The sequence below is a fragment of the Equus quagga genome, chromosome 15 (genome assembly GCF_021613505.1).
Source record: "Equus quagga isolate Etosha38 chromosome 15, UCLA_HA_Equagga_1.0, whole genome shotgun sequence".
Lineage (NCBI taxonomy): Eukaryota > Metazoa > Chordata > Mammalia > Perissodactyla > Equidae > Equus > Equus quagga.
In genome coordinates this window covers 69,725,799-69,746,965 of record NC_060281.1, presented here as the reverse complement: position 1 = coordinate 69,746,965, position 21,167 = coordinate 69,725,799, and the positions used below count along the sequence as shown (strand labels likewise).

General features: G+C 51.7%; 1 protein-coding gene across 7 annotated transcripts in view; it reads left to right on the top strand.

Moving 5' to 3' along the window:
• Positions 1–21,167, top strand: part of DNAH10 (dynein axonemal heavy chain 10) — a 139,469-nt gene that overhangs the window by 103,795 nt on the left and 14,507 nt on the right. For all 7 annotated transcript variants that reach the window (XM_046640389.1, XM_046640387.1, XM_046640386.1 and 4 more), the window contains 11 exons: positions 1,610–1,813; positions 2,473–2,553; positions 4,273–4,470; positions 5,279–5,440; positions 9,223–9,397; positions 14,674–14,855; positions 15,997–16,133; positions 17,068–17,285; positions 18,331–18,552; positions 18,824–18,971; positions 20,556–20,835. In XM_046640389.1, the coding sequence (XP_046496345.1) occupies positions 1,610–1,813; positions 2,473–2,553; positions 4,273–4,470; positions 5,279–5,440; positions 9,223–9,397; positions 14,674–14,855; positions 15,997–16,133; positions 17,068–17,285; positions 18,331–18,552; positions 18,824–18,971; positions 20,556–20,835 (2,007 nt within the window). The remainder of the gene's footprint in view (positions 1–1,609; positions 1,814–2,472; positions 2,554–4,272; positions 4,471–5,278; positions 5,441–9,222; positions 9,398–14,673; positions 14,856–15,996; positions 16,134–17,067; positions 17,286–18,330; positions 18,553–18,823; positions 18,972–20,555; positions 20,836–21,167) is intronic.

Genomic DNA, 21,167 nt, shown 5'->3' with positions numbered 1-21,167 from the left:
TCCTGCGTTACCTTGACCATCCGTCTAAGCCAGACCTGCTTCATGTCTGACCTTGACTTCTCACAGACATCTCCGTATTGATCTTCCTGCTTCCTAGAATGCCACTTTCTGCACATGTCACTTGTTCCCTTTCTCCGAAGCCTTCGATGGTCTGGGTCTCGGGGGACTGACCTCTCCTGCTTCTGCAGCCGGGGCTCCTCGTTCTTCTTATTTCCCAGCACACGCTTTGCATCCTGCCTCTGCGTCTTGCCCATGCTGTTCTTCCTGCCTGGCACTCTCTCTCTCCCTCTCTTTATCACCCTCCATGGTTGCAAGTGACAGAAACACAACTCAAACTGGCCTACATCAAATTAAGGGAAAATGAAGGAGACGGTGTTGATTCGTGACACTGAAAAGTCCAGGGGCACAGTTGGATTCAGGTGCCCAAATGATATTACAAATTGGTCTCCGCCTCACTCTTGGCTTGACTGTTTTTGTCTTTTATTTGCCTTCTTGAGTTCTCTCAAAGTAATTTAATGGCACTAGAAAGCCCCAGGCTTGCATCCTCCTTGCTTAGCCTGGCTGAATGAAGGTTTCTCCTCCCCAGAGTGATGGCAAAGTGCCTGGCAGGGCTCTCATTGGCTGGCTCAGATCACATGCCCGTCCCAGAACCAATCACATTGGCTGGGGTGATGCAGGCTTCTGATTGGGCAACTTAGGGTAGTGTCATGCCACCCAGACCACATCCAGACCTAGAATGGATGAGACGTGATTCTCCACAGGACCAGAAGGACCCATGACAAGGAAGGGGGCAAGAACAGGCCAGCGCCAAGCTCCACCTTGCTCCAAATTTTAGCTCCGGTAACACGCAGGGTCTCCTTCCTCCAGGAAGCCTCCTCACTGGGGCATTTCCTGTCCCCTGAAGCTGGGACACCTACGACCCAGGCTACTTATGTGACATTTAGCACACATGTTCTTGGGTTGGTATCAGACTTTTCACACGTGGGTCGCAAACTTGTAAGCGGGGCTGTAAACGTCAGCCCTGTTCTTGTATCTGTAGACCCCCTCAGGGCTTGGGGTGTGTGTTCTATGGAGAGGGCTGGGGGCCTATTTAATGGCACTCCAAATGATCAGATACTTCTTCTCTGGAGCCCTCACGCTTTGCAGAGGGTTTCTCATCCTTGGCACTAATGACATTAGGGGCAGGATCATTCCTTGCTGTGGGGGGCTGTCCTGCGGGTGCTTGGCAGCATCCCCGGCCTCTGCCCACTAGCTTCCATTAGCAACACCCCCAGGCACAACTCGGGACAACCAAAAATGTCTTCAATTGCTGCCAGATGTCTCCTGGGGGTGAAATTGTCCCCAGGTGAAGAGTCCTTGCTTTGATGCTCATGATAACCCTCCAGGTAAGCAGGAGGCAGCTGTTATTCCTGTTTCACAGCTGTGGAGACTGACGCTCAGCGGGATTTCCCCACGGCCAGTGAGCCTTAGGTCTCAGAGTCGGGCCCCGAGCCCAGCTCTCTGGACTCGGCCCCCACGGCTCTTCCTGAGACACTGCGTGTCGTCACTTCAGTGCCTAGAGTGACAATGGCCCTGAGACCGACACACTCCACGTCTCTTTGTTTCCTAGGAATCGTGCCTGCACTTTTTCCAGAAGAGGAGAAGGAGTCAATCCTCACTCAGATCGGACAAGAAGCTTTGAAGCACGGGACGGGCCTGGCCAAGGAGTCTGTGTGGCAGTACTTCGTGAACAAGAGTGCAAATAACCTGCACATTGTCCTGGGCATGTCGCCGGTGGGGGACACCCTGAGGACCCGCTGCAGGAATTTCCCAGGTGCCCTGGAGCTCAGCCTGCAGCTCTGTTCCCCCTTCTGCAGGGCGTGCGCTCTGGGGAGCCATGCACGTCTTCAGGTTCCACCTGCAAAGGAGAACACAGCATGGTCATTAGGTTGAACTTCGGGCCCTGCAGTGTAGGACGAGCCCCGCTCGGCCCCTCACGCTTGCCAGCAGGCTCTCCTGTTGCCGGCAGGTGGACGATGTCCTTCTGACATGAGGAAATGCTCGTGGTCCCCGGGGACAGGGCCCGGAGGGAGTGCTGCGTTGCTCTCTTCCATTTGGGGAAATGCTGCCAGCCTTGCAGAAGGTGCAGGACCTGCCCTTAGAACAGAGGTTCTCAGCTGGGGCGATTTCACCCCCAAGGGGACATTAGTCAGTGCCTGGAGGTCTTTCTGGTTGTCACAACTTGGCTGGGGGGAGTGGACTACTGGCACCCAGTGGGTAGAGGCCAGCGACGCTGCCAAACAGCCCGCAATGCAGACAGCCCCCACCACAGAGGATTATGCGGCCCAGATGGCAGTGGTGCTGGGGTTGAGAGATGCTCTTCTGGTGAATGTCCTCGGACACTGATGTGTTGGGCACTGAAGACGATGTCAATGCTCTCCAGTGTCTCGGGGTTGCAGAGTGATCATCTTTTCATCTCTCTTGTGTTTCAAGGTCTGGTAAATAACACTGGTATTGACTGGTTCATGCCCTGGCCTCCCCAAGCCCTGCATGCAGTGGCTAAGTCATTTTTAGGTAAGTGACACCTAATACGGGGCCCATATTCGTGGTATAACAAAGTAATTTATCACTTTTCTGACTGAATTTTGGTTCAGTGGATTCCTTCACTGTTACTGCCCACGGCCATGAATCGTTTTTTAGTTTATTAGTGTGTTGTTGGTTTATATTGTGTTTTAGTCCAAAGGGATTTCAGGGGACTTGCAAGGACAATTTAGCATAAAAATTAATTACGTGTCATCCAAAGGAGGGGTCAGCAAACCACGGCCTGCGGGCCCACTGCTTGTTTTGTAAATAAAGTTTTATTGGAACAGAGACTCTCTTGTTAATGAACAGACAGACTCTGGCTGCCTTTCCACTACAACCACAAGGCTGAGTAATCGCGGCAGAGACGGCGGGGCTCACACAGCCTAAATGGGTTCTATTTCACGGGGGTATTAGCTGTCTCCACATGTTAGCACTTAGGTTTGCTTTCAAAATTCAGTGGTTCGGTGTTGTAAATAATGCCGCATGGAATTTGCTTAGAATAATTTTTCTTAGAATAGATTCTCTAGAATTGGGATGACTGTGCCCCAGAGTATGGATATTTGTGAGGCCGAGTTTTCCCTGCATGCCATCAAATTGGCCTGTGGACTGTGGTTTGCTCACCCCCGTTATAACTCAAGATCAGATCTGCAGAATCTGGGTGAATGGGTGCTTTCGGTCAGTCTTTCCTTCCTTCATTTTACTTTGAGGCAAATTCTGCTTTGGGGTCACAGGATTTTGTAATCGGTGAGATAATCGAGCGATGTGATTTGGGCACCGGTACTGATCACCGATTCTTCCAGCAGACTTATAGGAAGACCCACCTTGTGTTCCATATGTGCTGGGTGTGGGGGACACCGCGGGGACACTGGGTGAATTCCTCTCCTGAAGTCCCAAGCCTCTGTGCGCACAGTGTCTTGGCCATTGGGAAGCAGACCTTCCCACCCGGAGGGAGAGAACTGGCTTTCTGTGTTCTCAGAGAAATTGCCAGAGCACGGATTGGTCCTGCCATCCAGAAAAACCCCACGACAAGGATAACTGCTCTTTTCTTTTCTTTTTTTATTAAAACATTTTTGTATTTTTTATTGTGGTAAAATATGTATAATATGAAATTTGCCATTAGAGCCATTTTTAAGTGTACGGTTAGTGGCATTAATTATGGTCACGTTGTTGTGCAACCATCACCACCATCCATCTCCAGAACTTTTTTCATCTTGTAAAACTGAAACTGCGTCCCCCTTAAACACTAACTCCCTCTTCCCTTGTCCCCAGCCCCTGGTAACCTCTAATCGGCCTTCTGTCTCTATGAATTTACCTGTTCTAGAGATTTCATAGAAGTCGAATCATGCAACATTTGTCCTTTTGTGTCTGGCTTCCTTTACTTAGCCTGTTTTTAAGGTTTATCCCTGTTGTGGCCCATGTCAGAATTCCCTTCCTCTTCAAGGCTGAATAATATTCCACTGTATGGATGGACCACATTTTGTTTGTCCATCCATCTGTCGACGGATGCTTGGGTCGTTTCCACTTTTGGACGTTGTGAATAGTGCTGCTGTGCACATTGGTGCCCGAGAATCTGCTTGAGTCCACTTTGCAGCTTTTGTGGGTGCGCGCCTAGGAGTGGAATTGTCGGGTCATATGGGGATTCTCTGGTCCACTTTGTGAGGAGCCACTCTCTTTCTTTAAGAGGGATCTTTTCGATTTCTTTCTCTTCAGGGGATAATCCAATGATCCCAGTAGAAAACCTAGAGGACCTGGTGGAACATGTAGTTTTGGTCCACGAATCCGTGGGTGAATTCAGCAAACAATTTCTACAGAAACTGAGGCGCAGCAACTACGTAACTCCTAAGAATTACCTTGATTTTATTAACACGTATTCAAAATTACTGGATGAGAAAACTCAGTACAATATAGGTAAGACTTGGAAATGGGACGGTTAACAGAAATTGTTATTACTTACGAGTAAGGATCCCTGTGCTCAAGTTTCCCCCCTTTTTTTTTAAGATTGGCACCTGAGCTAACATCTGTTGCTAAACTTCTTCTTTTTTTCCTTCTTCTCCCCATATCCCCCCGGTACATAGTTGTATATTTTAGTTATGGGTCCTTCTAGTTGTGGCATGTAGGACGCCACCTCAACGTGGCCTGACGAGCGGTGCCATGTCCGTGCCCAGGATCTGAACCGGCAAAACCCTGGGCTGCTCAAGTGGAGCGCGTGGACTTAACCACTCGGCTATGGGGCCGGCCCCTGATCTTTACTTTAAGCAGATGTTTCTAAGCAAGATGAGGCATCCTCAGGATTCAGGCAGAGCGAAGCGCGTTTGAATTCCGCATTCAGAGTAACTCTGTGTGGGCAGGGCCCTGGCTCCCTCTCACTTTTATTTTTCAGTGTGGGGTCTTGCACTTTGTAGCTCTAAATTTTCATTGCTTTAGAGATGTTGACTGATGGTGGCAACATGCTCTGTTGGAAAATGCTTTTTGAAAATGCTCTGACTCTGGCTGTTGGCCAAGTGAAGCACTGTTTTCAGAAACATATTCATTTTAGCTGATGCCGCCCCAGTATGGCAGTGGAGGTGCTGAAAGATGCTTGATGTCTTATGGAAACGATTTTTTTTCTGGTGAGCCCAAGTTGGACGCATTGTGTGGAGGCCACGGGAATGCTTGCCCCGGTGCGTTGGGAGTGGCGCCCGCCTGGATGACAGATGCGGGTGCTCTCTCCTCGCAGCTCAGTGCAAGCGTCTGGAAGGGGGCCTGGACAAGCTGAAGGAGGCCACCATTCAGCTCGACGAGCTGAACAAGAAGCTGGCCGAGCAGAAGATCGTGCTGGCGGAGAAGTCGGCCGCCTGCGAGGCTCTGCTGGAGGAGATTGCCACCAACACAGCCATAGGTGAGTGTGGGACCAGCGCTGGGGGCGGGACCCTCAACAGGACAGGACTCCCCAGGGGACATCCCTGAGAAGCCACCTGTAGACACTGAGAGCGTCATCTTTGGGCCCGTTGATTGCTATTTTTTTCTGAGTTAGTGTCCAGCCCTCCTTTGTGAGCACGGAGACCCTGCCCTATGCGGGACCCAGAGCGGGGACCTTGAGGATTTGACAGGCTGTGGAAAGTCGTCTCTTACCCTCCATGAGCCCGGGAACTGCGTCACTAGGGTTTGCATGCTGTCAGCTTTAGCATCATTTGTTTGGAACTTCCTTGGTTCTCTGTGAAGCCGTTCTAGGTTCTTTCTCAGGCCCCTTCCCCCGATCTTCCTGGCCCAGCGCTCTCCTCATCCCCACTGTCCCCTGCTCCCGAGGAGCTGACCTTCTCACAAATCTCTCACACAGGACAACTCCTAAGCTGCAGCTTTGCCCCGACCTCTAACCCCGCTCTCTGTCTTTGGACTTCTGTGTCTATCATCTCTCAGAATCCTGTGTTCCGATCATGTCCTCCCCAGCTCATTCTCAGATTATTGCAGGAGCCACTCAGCCTTCCTTGCCACCTCTGCCTGTCCTCACTCTAGCCCGTATCTGCATTGCTTCTGAGGATGATCTTGGCTCCATGCCAGTCGCACTGTGTCAGGCCCTCGGTGCAGGACCCCTGTCTAATTACTCTGGGCACGGCACGCCAAGTTGGCTTCGGCAACCTGCCTGTCCCTTGCTCCCAGTCTATGCCATCAGCGTGGGTTTATCCCACCCTTGGCTGGGTCACCTGGACGTTCCCCTGGAGTTCATGTTTTGAATCAGCCAATGTAAAGACAGAAGATAATAGAATTCTTGTATTCCACGTCAGTGCTGTGCAAGCCCAGATCTCTGGAGCTGCCCTGATTTGTGTGTTCAACGTCTTCCGTTCTGTGAGCTGCCCTCGCTCCTTCCAATACTCTCTCTTTTTGCTTAGCTTGGTCATTGTCGGTTTCCGTTGATTTCAACAAAAGCAACTTAACTGATAGAGGTGTCTTCCCGGTGATCTGTGGCAACTCCCCTCTGCCTAGTTCAATGCTGAATACGCAGCCTGGCCCTGCCGGGTCCCTGCCAATCCTGCTCTGTCATCTCACCCACCTCATTTCTCATGACACCGCGTCCCCTGCCCCCCCGCATCATTTCTTCAAGCCCACGTGACTCATGCAGTAGCTTATGCTCTCGCATCCTTTGCTCTGCTCTTCCTCTCCATATTTCTTCTTCCAGAACTCTGATCGAAGGCCTCTTTCCCGCACAGCCCCAGTTTGTTTTCATCCTCCTTTTAAAGACTCTGTATTCCCAGAGTTTTCCCTGTGTGGATTTATATGTGTTCTGAGATGCTTGCTGAGTTGGCGTGCCCATTGTAAAACTAGATTGGAAGTGCCTGGAAAGAAGCTGTTATTTCATGGTTTCATCTGTCCAATACAGATCCTTCCTGGGTATCAGATTCCTGTCAGGCACTGCGATGGGGCAGTGTGTGGGGGGCCAGGAAATGAATGAGACTCAGCCTCTCCCTTGAAGAAGCTCACAACCAGGAGACCCCCTCCCCAAATGCCCAGGCTATAGTGTGTACTGAGGGTGACCTGTTTGCCACCCCCATGGTTAGTGCCTTTCCCACCTGTTGCTGTTCTTACCAGGGTCCCCTTGCTCCTACTCGGAATTTTGGAGGTAGCGTCATCTGGGAATTTACCTCCAGACTGCCTGTCCTAATCAGGACCATCTTGGTTATAAATGCCAGAAACTGAGCTCAGATGGCTTAAGCTTAAAAGGAAATTCATTGATTCCAGATGTATCTGGCTTCAGGCACAGCTGGATCTAGGCACTCCAGTGTGTGAGTTGGAATCTATTTCTTTCCCTTTCTTCGCTCTGCTGTCTCCTGTTTGGGCTTCAGTCTCAGGCAGCAGGCTCTGTCCGCTGGTTCCCACAAAGCTCCCAGAATTGGCTATAGTTGGGAAGGGTCACATGCCCATCCCTGAACCGATTCCAGTGGCCATAGGGATGGAATACATTGACAAGCCAGGCAGAGGGTAGGGTGGGACCCAGACAAAGCTCTCTGCCAAAAGTGATGGAGGGGAGGGTCTCGGGAGGAAGATCGGGGGATGGCCAGCAGACAGGGATGAGTGCCGAGCAGGCACAGTTGATAGATGCCCCCACACGGTCTGCTCCCCATCTGTCGTGCATGATGTCATGCTCAGCTTTCCAGAGCACCACTTGTTTATCCGTCCCTGCGCTGCCCAGAAGTCTTCAGGGAGTGCCCCGCCTCCAGCCTGCTCTCCTGGCTGAAAGAGCCCCCTTTTTGGTCCTGCACCTGGGGCTTTACTGGCCCTCTCGCACGCAGGTGCCGGCCCGCGCTGAGCTCACCTGTAATTGTTCCAGCCTCCTTCCTTCCCAGCCCAGCTCCCCTCCCGCTCCCTCGGTGGTGCCTCCCGAGGCCCCTCTCCTGCACTCCCACAGTCTGAGGGCTTCCGGCCTGCTTTTCCATTCCGATGGTCTCCAACTGTGTCCTGCTCCCTCCTGAGGCATCTGTCCTCCTGCTGCTCCAGCGAGAAACTCTCCGGGGGCCAGGACCCTTCGTGGTGTCAGGGCCCACACAGGCTTTGCATGCTGCCGACCGTTAACACTTCCTTGTTGGCTGTGGAGTTGAACCCGAGAGAAGGCCGCCTGGGGGAGCCGTTGGTGCGTCAGTATGCTAGTGATCACGTGCCGTGCTCCTTTCCTGGGGCTGCTGTGACAACGTTCGGTGAACGGGCTGCCTTGAAACGACAGACATTTATTCTCTGACGGTTCTGGAGGCCAGGAGTCCAAAATGAAGGCATTAGCAGGGCCGTGCTCTGTCTGACGGCTCTGGGTGAGGGTCCTTCCTGCCTCTTCCAGCTCCTGGTGGTTGCTGGCCATCCTGGGCTTGTAGCTGCATCCCTCTGACCTCTGCCTTCATCATCATGTGACCGTCTCCCTCTGTGTCTCTGTCTTCACATGGCCTTCTCATGAGGACAGAGTCATTGGGTCTAGGGCCTACCCTAACCCAGTATGACCTCATCTTAGCTAATTGCATCTACAAAGACCCTCTTTCCAAATAAGGCCACATTCTGAGATTCCGAGTGGACGTGAATTTTAGGAGGGATGCTATTCAACCCAGTGTGCCTGCTGTGAGCCAAGCCCTGGTCTAAATGCTGGAGTCGCAGCTCTCGGGGAGATGCTAACATTCTCGAGAGTGGAACCAGACCATCAGTGAGCCGGGAGGGGGGTGAAATTTCAGATTGCGATTAGTGTCCTGAAGCAAGTCAGCGGAGCGGGGAGCCGGCGAGGGACAGAGGCGGCAGGCCACCTTCGGGCGGGTGGCTTTGTGCTGGGCCTGAAGGAGCAGAGGAGAAGGTGGTCAAGAGGCAGGGAGGTCTCCGTGAGCCAGAGAAACAGGGAGCGCAGGCAGCCCTGGCGTCCTCGGCTAGCGCTGGCCAAGCAGGCTTGGGGGCTGTCACTGGGATGGAGCGCTGGGACCTGGGCGGGCCAGTCAAGGAGGGTCAGAGACGGAGCAGCCATCCTGGTGTTGGAGCCCCGTGCACCGTGAGGACTTGTGTTCTAGCAGGAATGCCCAAGGCCGTCACATTGGCTCAAGCTTGTCAGATCCCCCTGTGCCCAGCCCCAACCTTCGCGGGCTGCGCGCTGCTTTGGCTCAGCAGCAGGGGTCCATCCTCCCCACTCCCGGTCACTTCACTAACCTCGCCCTTCCCCCACAGCGGAGGAAAAGAAGAAGCTCGCAGAAGAAAAAGCCATGGAGATAGAGGAGCAAAACAAGATCATCGCGGTGGAGAAGGCTGAGGCCGAGACGGCCCTGGCCGAGGTCATGCCCATCCTGGAGGCCGCCAAGCTGGAGCTGCAGAAGCTGGACAAGTCGGATGTGACCGAGATCAGGTAACCGATGGCCATCTCCAAGTGCGCTTGGCCGCCAACGTCGCTCCTGACAGCCATGAGTATACTCGTGGAGGTTAGGCATTTGCAGAGCCAGGCTGCGGGCTGGCCCCGAGCTTGGCACTTTCCATGGTGGGGATTGTGAGTACCCTCATTTGCAGATGAGGTAGGCAAGGTGGCCCCCCAGGTGGCCAGTAGGTAGCAGGGCCTGCCGGCCTTGAACCCGGGCCGACTCACCACAGGAGGCTGGGGTCCAGGACGGGCTGCATGGCAGAGGTGGGGCTGTGGAAGGCGGTCCTCTTCGCGGACGTGACACAAATGTCTGTTCCGAACGGCGGCCGGGCACTCGACGCACGGGGCCTGTGCCCTGCTGAAGATAGCGTGGTGGGCGGAGGGCCGGTGGAGGGCGGCAGTGGGAGGTGGTCTCATCATTCTAGCCACATGGGCTTGCCGGGGGAAGAGCGGGTCTTCACTGTGGCCCCCAGACATTTTGCAAGTCACTCTGTAAAATGACTTCATCGCCTGCAGCCAGAGGGCTTGCCTGCCATGAGGACGGGGCCTGGTGTCAGGGCCTGGTGTCCTTAGGGCACCGGTAGTGGATCTTGCTGGTAAATTCAGCAATTTAGCTGTCCTGTCTGCCAGCGCCCTCTCCTTGTGCCGCCTGGCCCCACGCTCGTCTCCCCTGGTTTAGGAAGCCCAGCTCTCTCTTCATCTCTCCCCATCGTGGCCTCATTTTCCGGAGGGGTTCAGTCCTTCTGGCCCCCCAGTCAGAGAGACTCCGGTTTCCAGGCCGGCAGCTGCCTCTCCGTCTTGTGCTCCTGGCGCAGTGGTGTGGCTCTCCGTGCTTCTCTCTTTTCCCAAGGGCTGAGCAGCATTCCTTGTTGAGGGCCGTGCCCTGGCTGTCTGCCTCTTAGTGAAACATGAACTGGAACAGAACATTCCGCTGCTCCCAGGGTAGGGGACCCCAGTAATTCTCGGGAGGTCATCTGGAGATGCCACTCTTGTTAGCAAGAAGTCATTATTTCAGAGTTTTGCAAAGTGTGGTTCCAACGAAGGTTTAAGGATGGAGGTTCTAAAATTGCAATGGCCTGTGCTGGGAGTTTAGACGGAGGTGCCAGGACGGCGCAGAAACGCACACCAAGCTGAGTTGTAGGAGAGACCATCGACACACACGTTTTCAGGGGAAACATCCAGCCAGGTTCTGGGAATTTGGGGCACCGCTCCCAGGTCGGCAGAGTGAAAACATTGTGAGAGCAGAGAGTTGGGAAAGATTTTTGAAGGGGATTTATTTGGAGAGAAGGGGCTGTGAATCCCCCCATCAACCCAAGGAGGAGTGGACGGGGGGCTTCCACGGGCCACGTGGACAGCTTAATCCGTGCCCCCTGCAGTCAGCCAGGTGTGCCTGCGTCACCCGAGGCGGGTGTGAGACAGGAGCCCAGTTCATCCCTGAGAAAGCAGAAGTGGCCTGTGGCCTAAAAGGAGCAATTTTTAAAAATGTAATTACTGCAACAGGTAATATGTTCATGCACGGCTCTGCCTCTTACTGCCTGTGTGACCTTTGGCAAGTCACCTAACCTCTCTGAGCTGCAGCTTCCTCCTTTGTAAAATGTGGATGATGATAATCATCCCCAAGGCATCAGGGTTGTTATGAGGATCGAGTGAGCTGTTACGTGAAGAGCTCTCAGGACTGGGCTGAGCACACGGTCAGTGCCGTGTAAGCGTCAGCTAGGATCATGGTCCCAGCATCAAAATGACATGCCGTGAAAGTCCCCAGACCTGTCCCCATCATCTTTGCTCCCCTCCTCCACTCAACAGGTCACCATGCCCTTCATTTCTCATATGTCCATCCGGAGAGGTTGTATGCATATTCAAGGCAACCGGATACACCAATGTCTCTTCGGTCCCCAACTCTGGACTCGAAGGGTTTGCGGAACAAGTGATACCTGTGTATTCCTTTTTCCTTCTTGTTTCCATATAGATGGTAACACACTCTTTTGCAACTTGGCTTTTCTGCTTAATGATACCTTTTGGAGATATTTTGCATGTTGATAGATGATGAACTTTCCCAATATTTTTAAATAGCCCATCACATTCCATCATTGTGTATCTGTGCCGTCATTTATTTAACCGGCCCCGATCTTTGAATCTTTAGCTCGTTTCCAGTCTTTTGCCTTCCCAAAGAGCGGGGTAAAGAATAACCCTGACCGTACATCGCTGTGCACCTGGGCAAGTCCACCTGAAGGATACCTTTCGGGAAGTGGGGCTGTTGGGTCCAAGGGTGTGTGTGTTTATAATGTCACAGCTGTTGCCTAATGCTGTCCCTGGGGCTGGGTCCACTTTGCACTCCCTGGGGCAATCCATGGGAGTGCTTGCTCTTCACGACCTCACCAACAGAGGGCACAACTACACATTTGGATTTTTGCTTGTTTTATAGTGAAAAATGGTGTTTGTGGAGTTTTAATGTGCATTTCTCTAATTATGAGTGAGGTTGGACTTGTTTTAATATGTGAAAAATATATAAAAGTCGTGTGGCTTTCCTCTTCTGTGTGCCGTCTGTGCGCTTTGCCCTCTCTCTGTTGAATTGTTGTTGCTATTGTTGCTTTTTTTTTTTAATCCATTTCCAGGGGTCTTTTATGTAACAGGGAGATTAGCTTTTTATCTGTGATGTGAGTTGAAAATATTTTTTCCTAGTTTGTCACTGACCATTTGACTTTGTTTATGAGGTTTGTATGTGTGTTTGTGTTTGCTGTATATAAGATTTTTCTTTTAATGTGGCAGATTTTAGTAATATTTTATTTTGTGGCTTTTCGATATTATGTCATACTTAAGAGGCCTTATGACTTCAAGATTGTAAAATAATTTTCCCAAGCTTTCTTCCTGTATTTTATAGTTTAATTCTTTACTTTTAAATCTTTGCTTTCTTTGGAATTTTTCCTGGCATTTGGTGTGAGTGTGGAACCAGTTTTATTTTTTCCAGACGACTACAATCTGGCTTTCTTCAGGTCATCTGGATGTTAAGTATGAGGAGCCAGCACTCACATCTTGACAATTTCATAATCCTTTAATTCTTTAAACAGCACTTCCTTTCTCTAATGCTCAGTCTCCTTTGTAGAAATCACTAGATTTTTAAGGTGGGAAGATTAGGAGGAACGAAGGTTGGAAGAGGATGTTTTTCCGTGGAATCAAAGGCTCCCTTTGTTACCCACTTGTGACTTTACTTTTCTTCCTTCCCCTCATCAGTGGTCGTTGGGTGCCCACCCTGTGCTGGCCCTGTGGCTGAGGAGCCGTGAGCCGGGTGGGCCAGGTCTTCCCCGCATGGGAAGCACTGGTGTGCTGTGGGACAGCACTGGCGTCTGTCTGGGAATCCCACGTGCACAGTAAAATTACCCAGAGAGGGCAGGACAGGAAGGTCTTTGCTGCTGTGGAGGAGGGGGCGTGACCTGGTCTGGGAGGTGGGCAGTCAGGCAAGGATGCCTTTAAACTGAGATGTGACCAGAGAGCAGGGACTCACCAGTTGGATGATGGAAGCGGCGTGACTGGAGGGAAAGGCAGAGACAGTCAGAGTATGTGGGGAAGGGTGAGGGGAGGGGGGGACTGGCGTTTGTAGTGATTATTTGCCTCCAGAGAGGGCAGCATGTCATCATCATCTCTCTCTCTCTCTAATCCTGAGCTTTTTTTCTGATAGAAGAAAGGAATCAAATGAAACAGAAACGTTTTCATTTCCCAGACTTGCAAACTTAGTATTTCTAAGTATTTCTAACACCTCCGTCTGGATAAATGAGGCTCCTGGGAATGCTTTGTAAGCTGACCGCAGAGAACTTCCATGGTCTTATAGGATTTTGGAGCTGGAAGGTTCTGGTTTCATGTCCCCATTTTACAGATGGGGAAACTGAGAAACTCTCCACGGTTCCTAACTTGCCCGAGGGCTCAGGACCCTGCTCAGAGGCCTGGGCTCTTTCTGTCTCGAATCTGAAAACATTTCACGGATTCTTTCCTCCTCTGATTATTCCGAGAGCAGTGGCCTGGGCCTGGCCTTCATCAACCCTGAAGGAAACCTTTTAAAAACAGTTGGCAGTGGTGTCTGCTTTCGCAAGCCCCCGCGCTGGCCGGCGTGACTGAACCTTCCCCTGGTGACTCAGGCCCATCGCTTTCATCCTCAGGCTCTGTGCTGCAGTCGCTGCCCTGGCTTGTCCTCACGCACTGGGGCTCCCTCTCTCCTCTCTGGTCTGCCGGCGAGTGGGTGGGGGTTCCGGGCCCGGGACGGGTCGGGGTTTGCCCAGTCTGGAAATTCTCCACACTGCTGTGCTGGTTACATTGTTCCCTCTCTGCCTGCCTCCCTCCCACCCTCTCCCTCCTCGGGGTCAGTCTGGCCTCCTACTGGAGAGGCTGGACTCCGGCCTCACTCCCCGCATGCCGCTCCATGCCCCGTGGGGGCCTCTGGCAGCTCCTGCTCCTCTTCCTTCCTTTCCTTGGCCTTTTCTCCATCGTTTTCCTTCTGCTTCTGTCTCTCTTCATGGCTTGGGTGTCTGCACCACTTGCGTGGCTGTCACAGACTTTGCTGGGCAGCGGGCAGCCGAGTAGTCCCACTGGGCACACTGTGTGCCACCCGTCCCTTCTGATCCTTTTGGGTTTCCAGCTCCCCGGAGGGTCGAGGGCACTGGACATCTGAGTGTGGAGCAGCGGAGTGATGGTCTAGTCTCATCAAAGACAAAGAAGACAAGTAAGAGGTGACACAGTCTGGAAAGAACCCAGGATGTGGGGACCCCAGACCCCACAGGCTGTGTGAACACAGGCAGGCCACCTAAGCACTCTGAGCCCTGTTTATTCGTCTACTAAGTGGAAAATAGGATAATGATGATGATGACGATAATAACAATAATGACAATAATGACAGCGGCTGCCATTTAGAGTCTGAGGAATCACCCCCAGGGTGTAATTAAAAACACAGATTCTCAGGCGCCACCCTGACCTCCTGGTTCAGAGGCTCAGGGGCGGCCTGGGTTTGCATTTTAATGACAACCTCCCCCACGCCCCATGGTTGTGATGCCCAGTCCAATTCCCGGAGCCTGGTCTGGCGCTGGCTGAGACCCAGTGCCTGCCCTCGGAGAAGCTCACCCCCAGAGCCCACGGCCGTGCCAGGATGTGGCTTCCTTCGTTTTCATGCAGCATCACCTCCAAGAAATGACTCTGGGTTGAGCCATTTTTTCTGGAACTCTCATTCAGGCCAGATCCTGGCCACATCCCGGGTCTGACCCACCTGCATTTCCATTTCTTTCCAGGTCCTTTGCTAAGCCCCCGAAACAGGTGCAGACGGTGTGTGAGTGCATCCTCATCATGAAGGGGTACAAAGAACTCAACTGGAAGACCGCCAAAGGCATGATGTCTGACCCGAATTTCCTGAGGTCTCTGATGGAGCTCGATTTCGATGCAATTAGCCAGAGCCAAGTGAAAAATATCAGAGGTGAGTGTAGACAAATGTAGGCATAGCCAGGGTCGATCTCAGTCTGGCTTCTCAGTGTTTGGGGCAGAGAAGGGGGGTTTGTTGCAGGCAGACTCTCCCGTTGTGGTCAGATGGTATGGCTGTGGTTCTTCGGATGGAACAGGTGGAATGACTGATCCCAGAGGAAGATGGCAGCACTGTCTCATGAAATGGGGCGGGTAGGCGCTGGATGGGCAGTAGCAGCCAATGCCCGCTGACTGTTTGATTGAGCAATGGCTCTGCACATAGGACCTTCTTATGGAGCCCAGCCCAACCTTGTCTTCTATGCACCTTGTCTATCGGGCATGATGGTACCAAGAGTTGTCTAACCTTGACTTCTCCCCTTGGGCCTCTTGTCAGTATAAAGTCTTCCATAGGTCCCTGGGGGACGGGCAAGAAGGAGGGAATGGCACCACCCACGGCCCGTCCCCATCTTCAGTTATGGAGTGCCGAGATTCCCTGTGAGCCTGATTCCTGACCTGCCCAGGCGCTTAGCCGGTAGGAATGACGTTAGTCTTTGCTAAAGACAATATGCGTCAGAGCATCACTGTTTCTCTTAACGGTTGGTTCAGAAGTTTATCATCAAATGCTCTTTTTCAGCCACTTAAAAACAAAACTAAACAAAACACGAAGGATAACAACCACCACAGAAACCCAAGGACCCTCTTTGCCTGAATATGGGTTGGTTGGGTTTCCATTTATGTGACGTTACTCCCAGGGTAAGCGTGTGGGTGGAGGTGACGGTGACCCATAATGGCCCATCAGTCTCACTCAGTTGCCTGCCCTGAGCCACCTTGGTGTCCAGTTGGGGGTCCCCACTGACACCCTGGCTCTCTGGGGCTGCTGGGTGTCGCATGGAGGCACCTGGGTCATAGGATGTCCTGGGTGGCAGTAACCTGTGCCCCTCAGTCACGTCTTGAACATCCATGTCCACAAAGCTCCCTGGGGTTTGGTTGGACCCACCCTGTCGTCCGTGGGAGAGCTGCCTGGATCCCACCCACGGGGTCCCTGAGGAATGAGGAACTCGTCACACTCACTCTGTCCATAGGCGATTTATTTCCCATCTTATTTTCCCAAGACAAAGCTTGCTGCTCATGGAAATCCTTGCATCTTTGACCTTTAGGCCTCTTGAAGACTCTCAATACCACAACTGAGGAAATGGAAGCTGTGAGCAAAGCAGGCCTGGGAATGCTGAAATTCGTCGAAGCTGTGATGGGCTACTGCGATGTTTTTAGAGAAATCAAGCCCAAAAGAGAGAAGGTACTGGCCATCTGTAGACCTAGACGCTGCTGCAAGACACCAATATGGAACCCGAGTTAACGTGTCCACAGCTTGGCTGGAAAAATCCTGGCGAGGTTCTGATTTTAACCTGCATGTACATTTTCCCCCAGGAAATGACAGCCCCAAATTACAACTCTCATTTAGACATTACATGAACTGACAGAACCAAAATCCAAAAGATTTTCAAATTTTGTGTGAAAAGAGTAGGATACAAGATGGTAAAACTCATTCTCTGGGGCTAAAGCAGGTTCTCAGCGTCGGCTCTGTGACACTTTGGACTGGCTCCTGCCTTATGGGGCTGTCCCATACCTTGTGGGATGTTTGGCAGCATCCCTGGCCTCTACACACTAGATGCCATCATCCCTACCCCCAAGTTTTGACAACCAAAAAACATCTCCAGACACTGCCATATGTCCCCTGGGGGGCAAAATGGGCCCCAGTTGAGAGCCCCTGGGTCAGAGTAACATATAGAACACAGAATACAAAGAGATTGATAAGGTCGATTCAATCACGTTGAGCTTTGTTTTGACATTGCTTTATAACTCAGAATTTTATTACTCAGAAAACTTAAAACACAATAGTAAGACCAGTACCGTCTTCAATGCATCCTTGTGAGTTTTTGACTTAGAACCACAGTGTCATCTTACTGTGACCTTAGTGCATGTGAAATTAAGCCACCTGCTAACTCGGACGCAGGACATCTTTTTCTAACGGGCTGTAGAGCTTTTGTAGCAAACCGTTGAAGAGATAGCTAAGAAGAGAAGCCGTGTGCCTCGCGGTGGCGTATGGCGGCCCCACAGTATGTGAACATCGTTAGAATTGCGAGGCGGACCCCAGCCCAGGCGTGAGGCTGTGGGATCCCTGCCCCACGACAGTCCTTTTCCCCACCGTTCTGTGAACTGTCTTCACTTAGGTGGCCAGGCTGGAGCGGAATTTCTACCTCACTAAACGCGAACTGGAAAGGATCCAGAACGAGCTGGCAACGATCCAGAGGGAACTGGAAGCCTTGGGGGCCAAATACGAGGCTGCCATATTGGATAAGCAAAAGCTGCAGGAGGAAGCGGAAATCATGGAGAGACGGCTCATCGCTGCCGACAAGCTCATCTCAGGGCTGGGCTCTGAGAACGTCAGGTCAGCTCGGTCAACGAAGCCCCGACAGGCAGCTCTAAGCGAAACCGGGTGGTTTGCGAGTGAACACCACCAGCAGAATTTCTCGCTATAGACAGTCTTTATTCCACACTGCATTTTTATCTGAAAACCGTGTGACAAGTTCTGATTTTACTATTATCATGTTTTAAGGTGGCTAATGGCTATTTTATAGATTGTCTTTATTAGGTACGAGTGTTCTTTATTATATAATCATTAAGGGTTAAGGAGGCAGTGCAGCTGTGGAGGCAGAGAGACACCAGTGGCCTCTGGCAAGGTGCCCTATGTCCTGGGAATGTTTACTTGTTGGTAACCTTTAACCCCAAGTCCGTTCTGGATGGGTCTGGAGGATGAGCCTACCTCTGCTGCCAGGCGAATGTCACCCAGGGCTCTTGTGGCTGGTTCAGTCCTGAGCGTCAGTTTTAAGTGGGTGGGGCTCTTTGATGCTTATGGGCAGGACCATTGGGCATAGCTGGTCCGCTAGATGTGACGATTGTTTCTAACTGGCACCTGTAAAAGTGGTGTGGAAAATATCGTTTGCTTGTGAGAAACAAGCAGTTTTCAATATTTCTAAAACCCAGAAGACTTTGGCCATTTACCAGAAGAGGCAAATGAAACATCTGCTTTCTTTTATCTTGGGTAGAATTATTTCACCAAGCAGGACCAGAGCTCATGAGCTCTGCTGGGCGTGTAAAGTTATTGATTAAGCGTTTGGAAATAATGTGATTACCATTTAATAAATAGCTTTGAGACAAATGCGTCCCGCAAACATCTGTCGAGGCCCCCGTTAGATGCTAGCTTCTGCTGAGCCCTAGAATTGAACACAAAGTCTTTCAAAACTTTGGGTTCATAGTAGGCAAAATGGCAGAATGAGCTGGCAATCTTTGTTTTCTAAAAGAAAAGAATATCTCAAAAAATGTTTCCTTCTGGCTAGCCCCATTAGCAATGTGTCAACCTGGTTCTTCTAGAATGTTCCTTTTGATTGTGCCAGAGGGTAACTGCTTACTGCAGCCCCCCTCTCCTGTGCCAGGTGGCTGAACGATTTGGACGAGCTGATGCACCGGCGGGTGAAGTTACTGGGGGACTGCCTGCTTTGTGCAGCTTTCCTCAGCTATGAGGGGGCGTTCACATGGGAGTTCCGCCACAAGATGGTCAATCGGGTTTGGCAAGATGATATCCTGGATCGGGAGATTCCCCTGAGCCAGCCTTTTCGCTTAGAAAGCCTGCTCACGGATGACGTTGAGATCAGCAGGTGAGTGTGACCCTGAGCCAGGAGGACGAGGGGTGCCTCGGGGGGGGGGGGTCCCTGTGGGCGTCACCCTGACGGGGCATAGCAAGGGGTGCAGCTGCCTTGACAGCACAGAAATGGCAGGCTGCACTGCAGGTCTGGCTCCCTGGACTCTGGGGAGGGTTGAGCAGTCTGGGGATGGGCAGATTGTTCTGTGAGGCTCATCCTACCACCTCCAGCCCTTGGTTTACAACCTGGCAAGAAAAACAGATTTCCTTGTCACTTTTCCTTCCAGGTGGGGCTCCCAGGGACTGCCCCCCGATGAGCTCTCGGTTCAGAATGCCATCCTCACCACCCGGGCCAGCCGCTTCCCCCTCTGCATCGACCCCCAGCAGCAGGCCCTCAACTGGATAAAGAGAAAAGAGGAGAAAAACAACCTGCGGGTACGGCTGGCTCCTCCCTGGGCGTCCTCCGCCATCACTGCCCGCTCTCAGGGTGTCCCTGCCCGCCCACCCGATGCGTCCTCGAGGGCAGCCTGGACCCGTGGCTTTTACTGTGCTCTTTGCCTGTGCGTTGCCTCTCAGGCTGTGAGCAACGTGAAGGCCAAGATCATGCTTTGCTCGTCTTTGTGGTCCCCCGACGCAGTGCAGGGCGTGGCGGCCTAGATGCTCAGTCACTGCTTTTTTGGAAGGGAGGAGGAGTGGCCTTGATTGAGCTATAATTCACATCCATACAATTCCTGCCTTTGAAACAGACAATTCAGTGGATTTTCATATTTTTACAGAGTTGTGTAACAATTACCAGAATCTGTTTTTTATCACCTTCACCCGCCAAAAATGCTGCATCCTTTAGCCATCACCACCCCTCCCCCAATCCATCCATTCCTTGCCCCACCCCCGCCTCTGCAACCACTAACAGATCTTCTGTTTCTATGCATTTACCTATTCTGGACCTTTCATGTGAATGCGATGATACACTATGTGGCCTTTTGTGTCTGGCGTCTCTCACTCAGCATCATGTTTTCAAGGTCCCTCCATGTTGTAGCAGGTGTCAGTGCTCCGTTCCTTTTCATGGCTGAGCTGTATTCCGTTGCGTGGTTGGACCACATTTTGTTTATCCTTCCGTCAGTTGGTGAACACTTGGATTGAGTCCATGTTTTGGCTATTGTGAATAGTGCTGCTGGGGACATTTGTGTTCAAGTTTTTTGGGGAAGTGAGTTTTCCCTTTTCCTGGGTGAAACTGCCTGTTGCTGAGCTAATTAACACATTCCTGATCTTCAGTTTACCTTCCCCTCTGTTTTCTGTCCCTGCTCCCTGGTGCCTGCCAGCTGCTGGGAGAAGCGCGTTTGCATTCCAAGGTCAGGGGAGCATCTGCCTCTCAAGTTCGCACACAGCTCAAGTGGGACAAATATCATTACTGCAGGAATGTCCCTGACCTCCCCCTTCCCTCGGCCCGCTGGAGAGTTCTGAGACTGCCAGCTCCCTCCCAACCCCCAAGCCCACTCCCACTCCCACCCATCTCTTAAAGAGGGAGGACCCCAGCCTGTGGGGAGAGAGAGGAAGTAAAGTAACATCATAAAAGAGAGTGGAGGGGAAGCGGGGAGGGGAGCCCCGGGGGCTGGGATAGAGGAAAGGTTTTTTCTGATGTTTTGAGGAAAGAGATATCAAAGCAGTCCTTAGGTTTGAGGGAAGTGAGTAAAAGAGGAAAGAGGATTAAAGCAAAAATTGTTGTGGGCTCTGTGTTTAGATCCCTTTTGAGGTTTTTCTGAGAGATGTAGTAAAATTCTCTCCTAATTACTTTGGCTGCTGAACTGTGCTTTTTGAATGGGAGGCTGCTCGGAGCCTGAACCTCATGGGTTTCTGGGTTTATATGGGTTACGTGCTCTGCTTCTCTCCCTGTCTTTTTTTCCCTCTGGCTCCCCTCAAGCTTCTGACACGTTTGCTCTCCACTTCCAAGGCATTCTCCCGTATATGTGGCAAGGGCACGTGCGGTGGCCTGACCTTCACATCTGCTTCCCTGTCTTCCAGGTCGCTTCCTTCAATGACCCCGACTTCCTCAAGCAGCTGGAGATGTCCATAAAGTATGGGACTCCTTTCCTGTTCCATGATGTGGATGAGTACATCGATCCTGTGATTGACAACGTCTTAGAAAAAAACATAAAAGTCTCCCAAGGACGGCAGTTCATCATCCTGGGAGACAAGGAAGTGGACTACGATTCGAACTTCCGACTGTATCTAAACACCAAGCTGGCCAACCCCAGATACTCCCCCTCAGTGTTCGGGAAGGCCATGGTGATCAATTACACCGGTAAGAGTATACAGAGCCTCAGTGGCCGATTAAGGTGGTGACCACGGAGACCACGCCCTGAGATCAAGGCTTTTAGGGGACGTCATTTCATTCAGTGACCCCAGATCATTCTCTCATAATCACATCTTAACTGGTCGGTTTTTAATGATGGAGCAACCCCTGGACAGTTTAGGGCCCTTTGGAAGGCAATGAGTTGCGTGTCTTGAGGGGTGCTGAGTGTGGACCATGGAGCTCACATATTCACGCTGGGAGTGGGGTGACACCCCTTTCAGCTGGGGCGAGAGGTAGTTCTATATTTGCGTATTTAAATATATGGCATGATTTTGGATTTT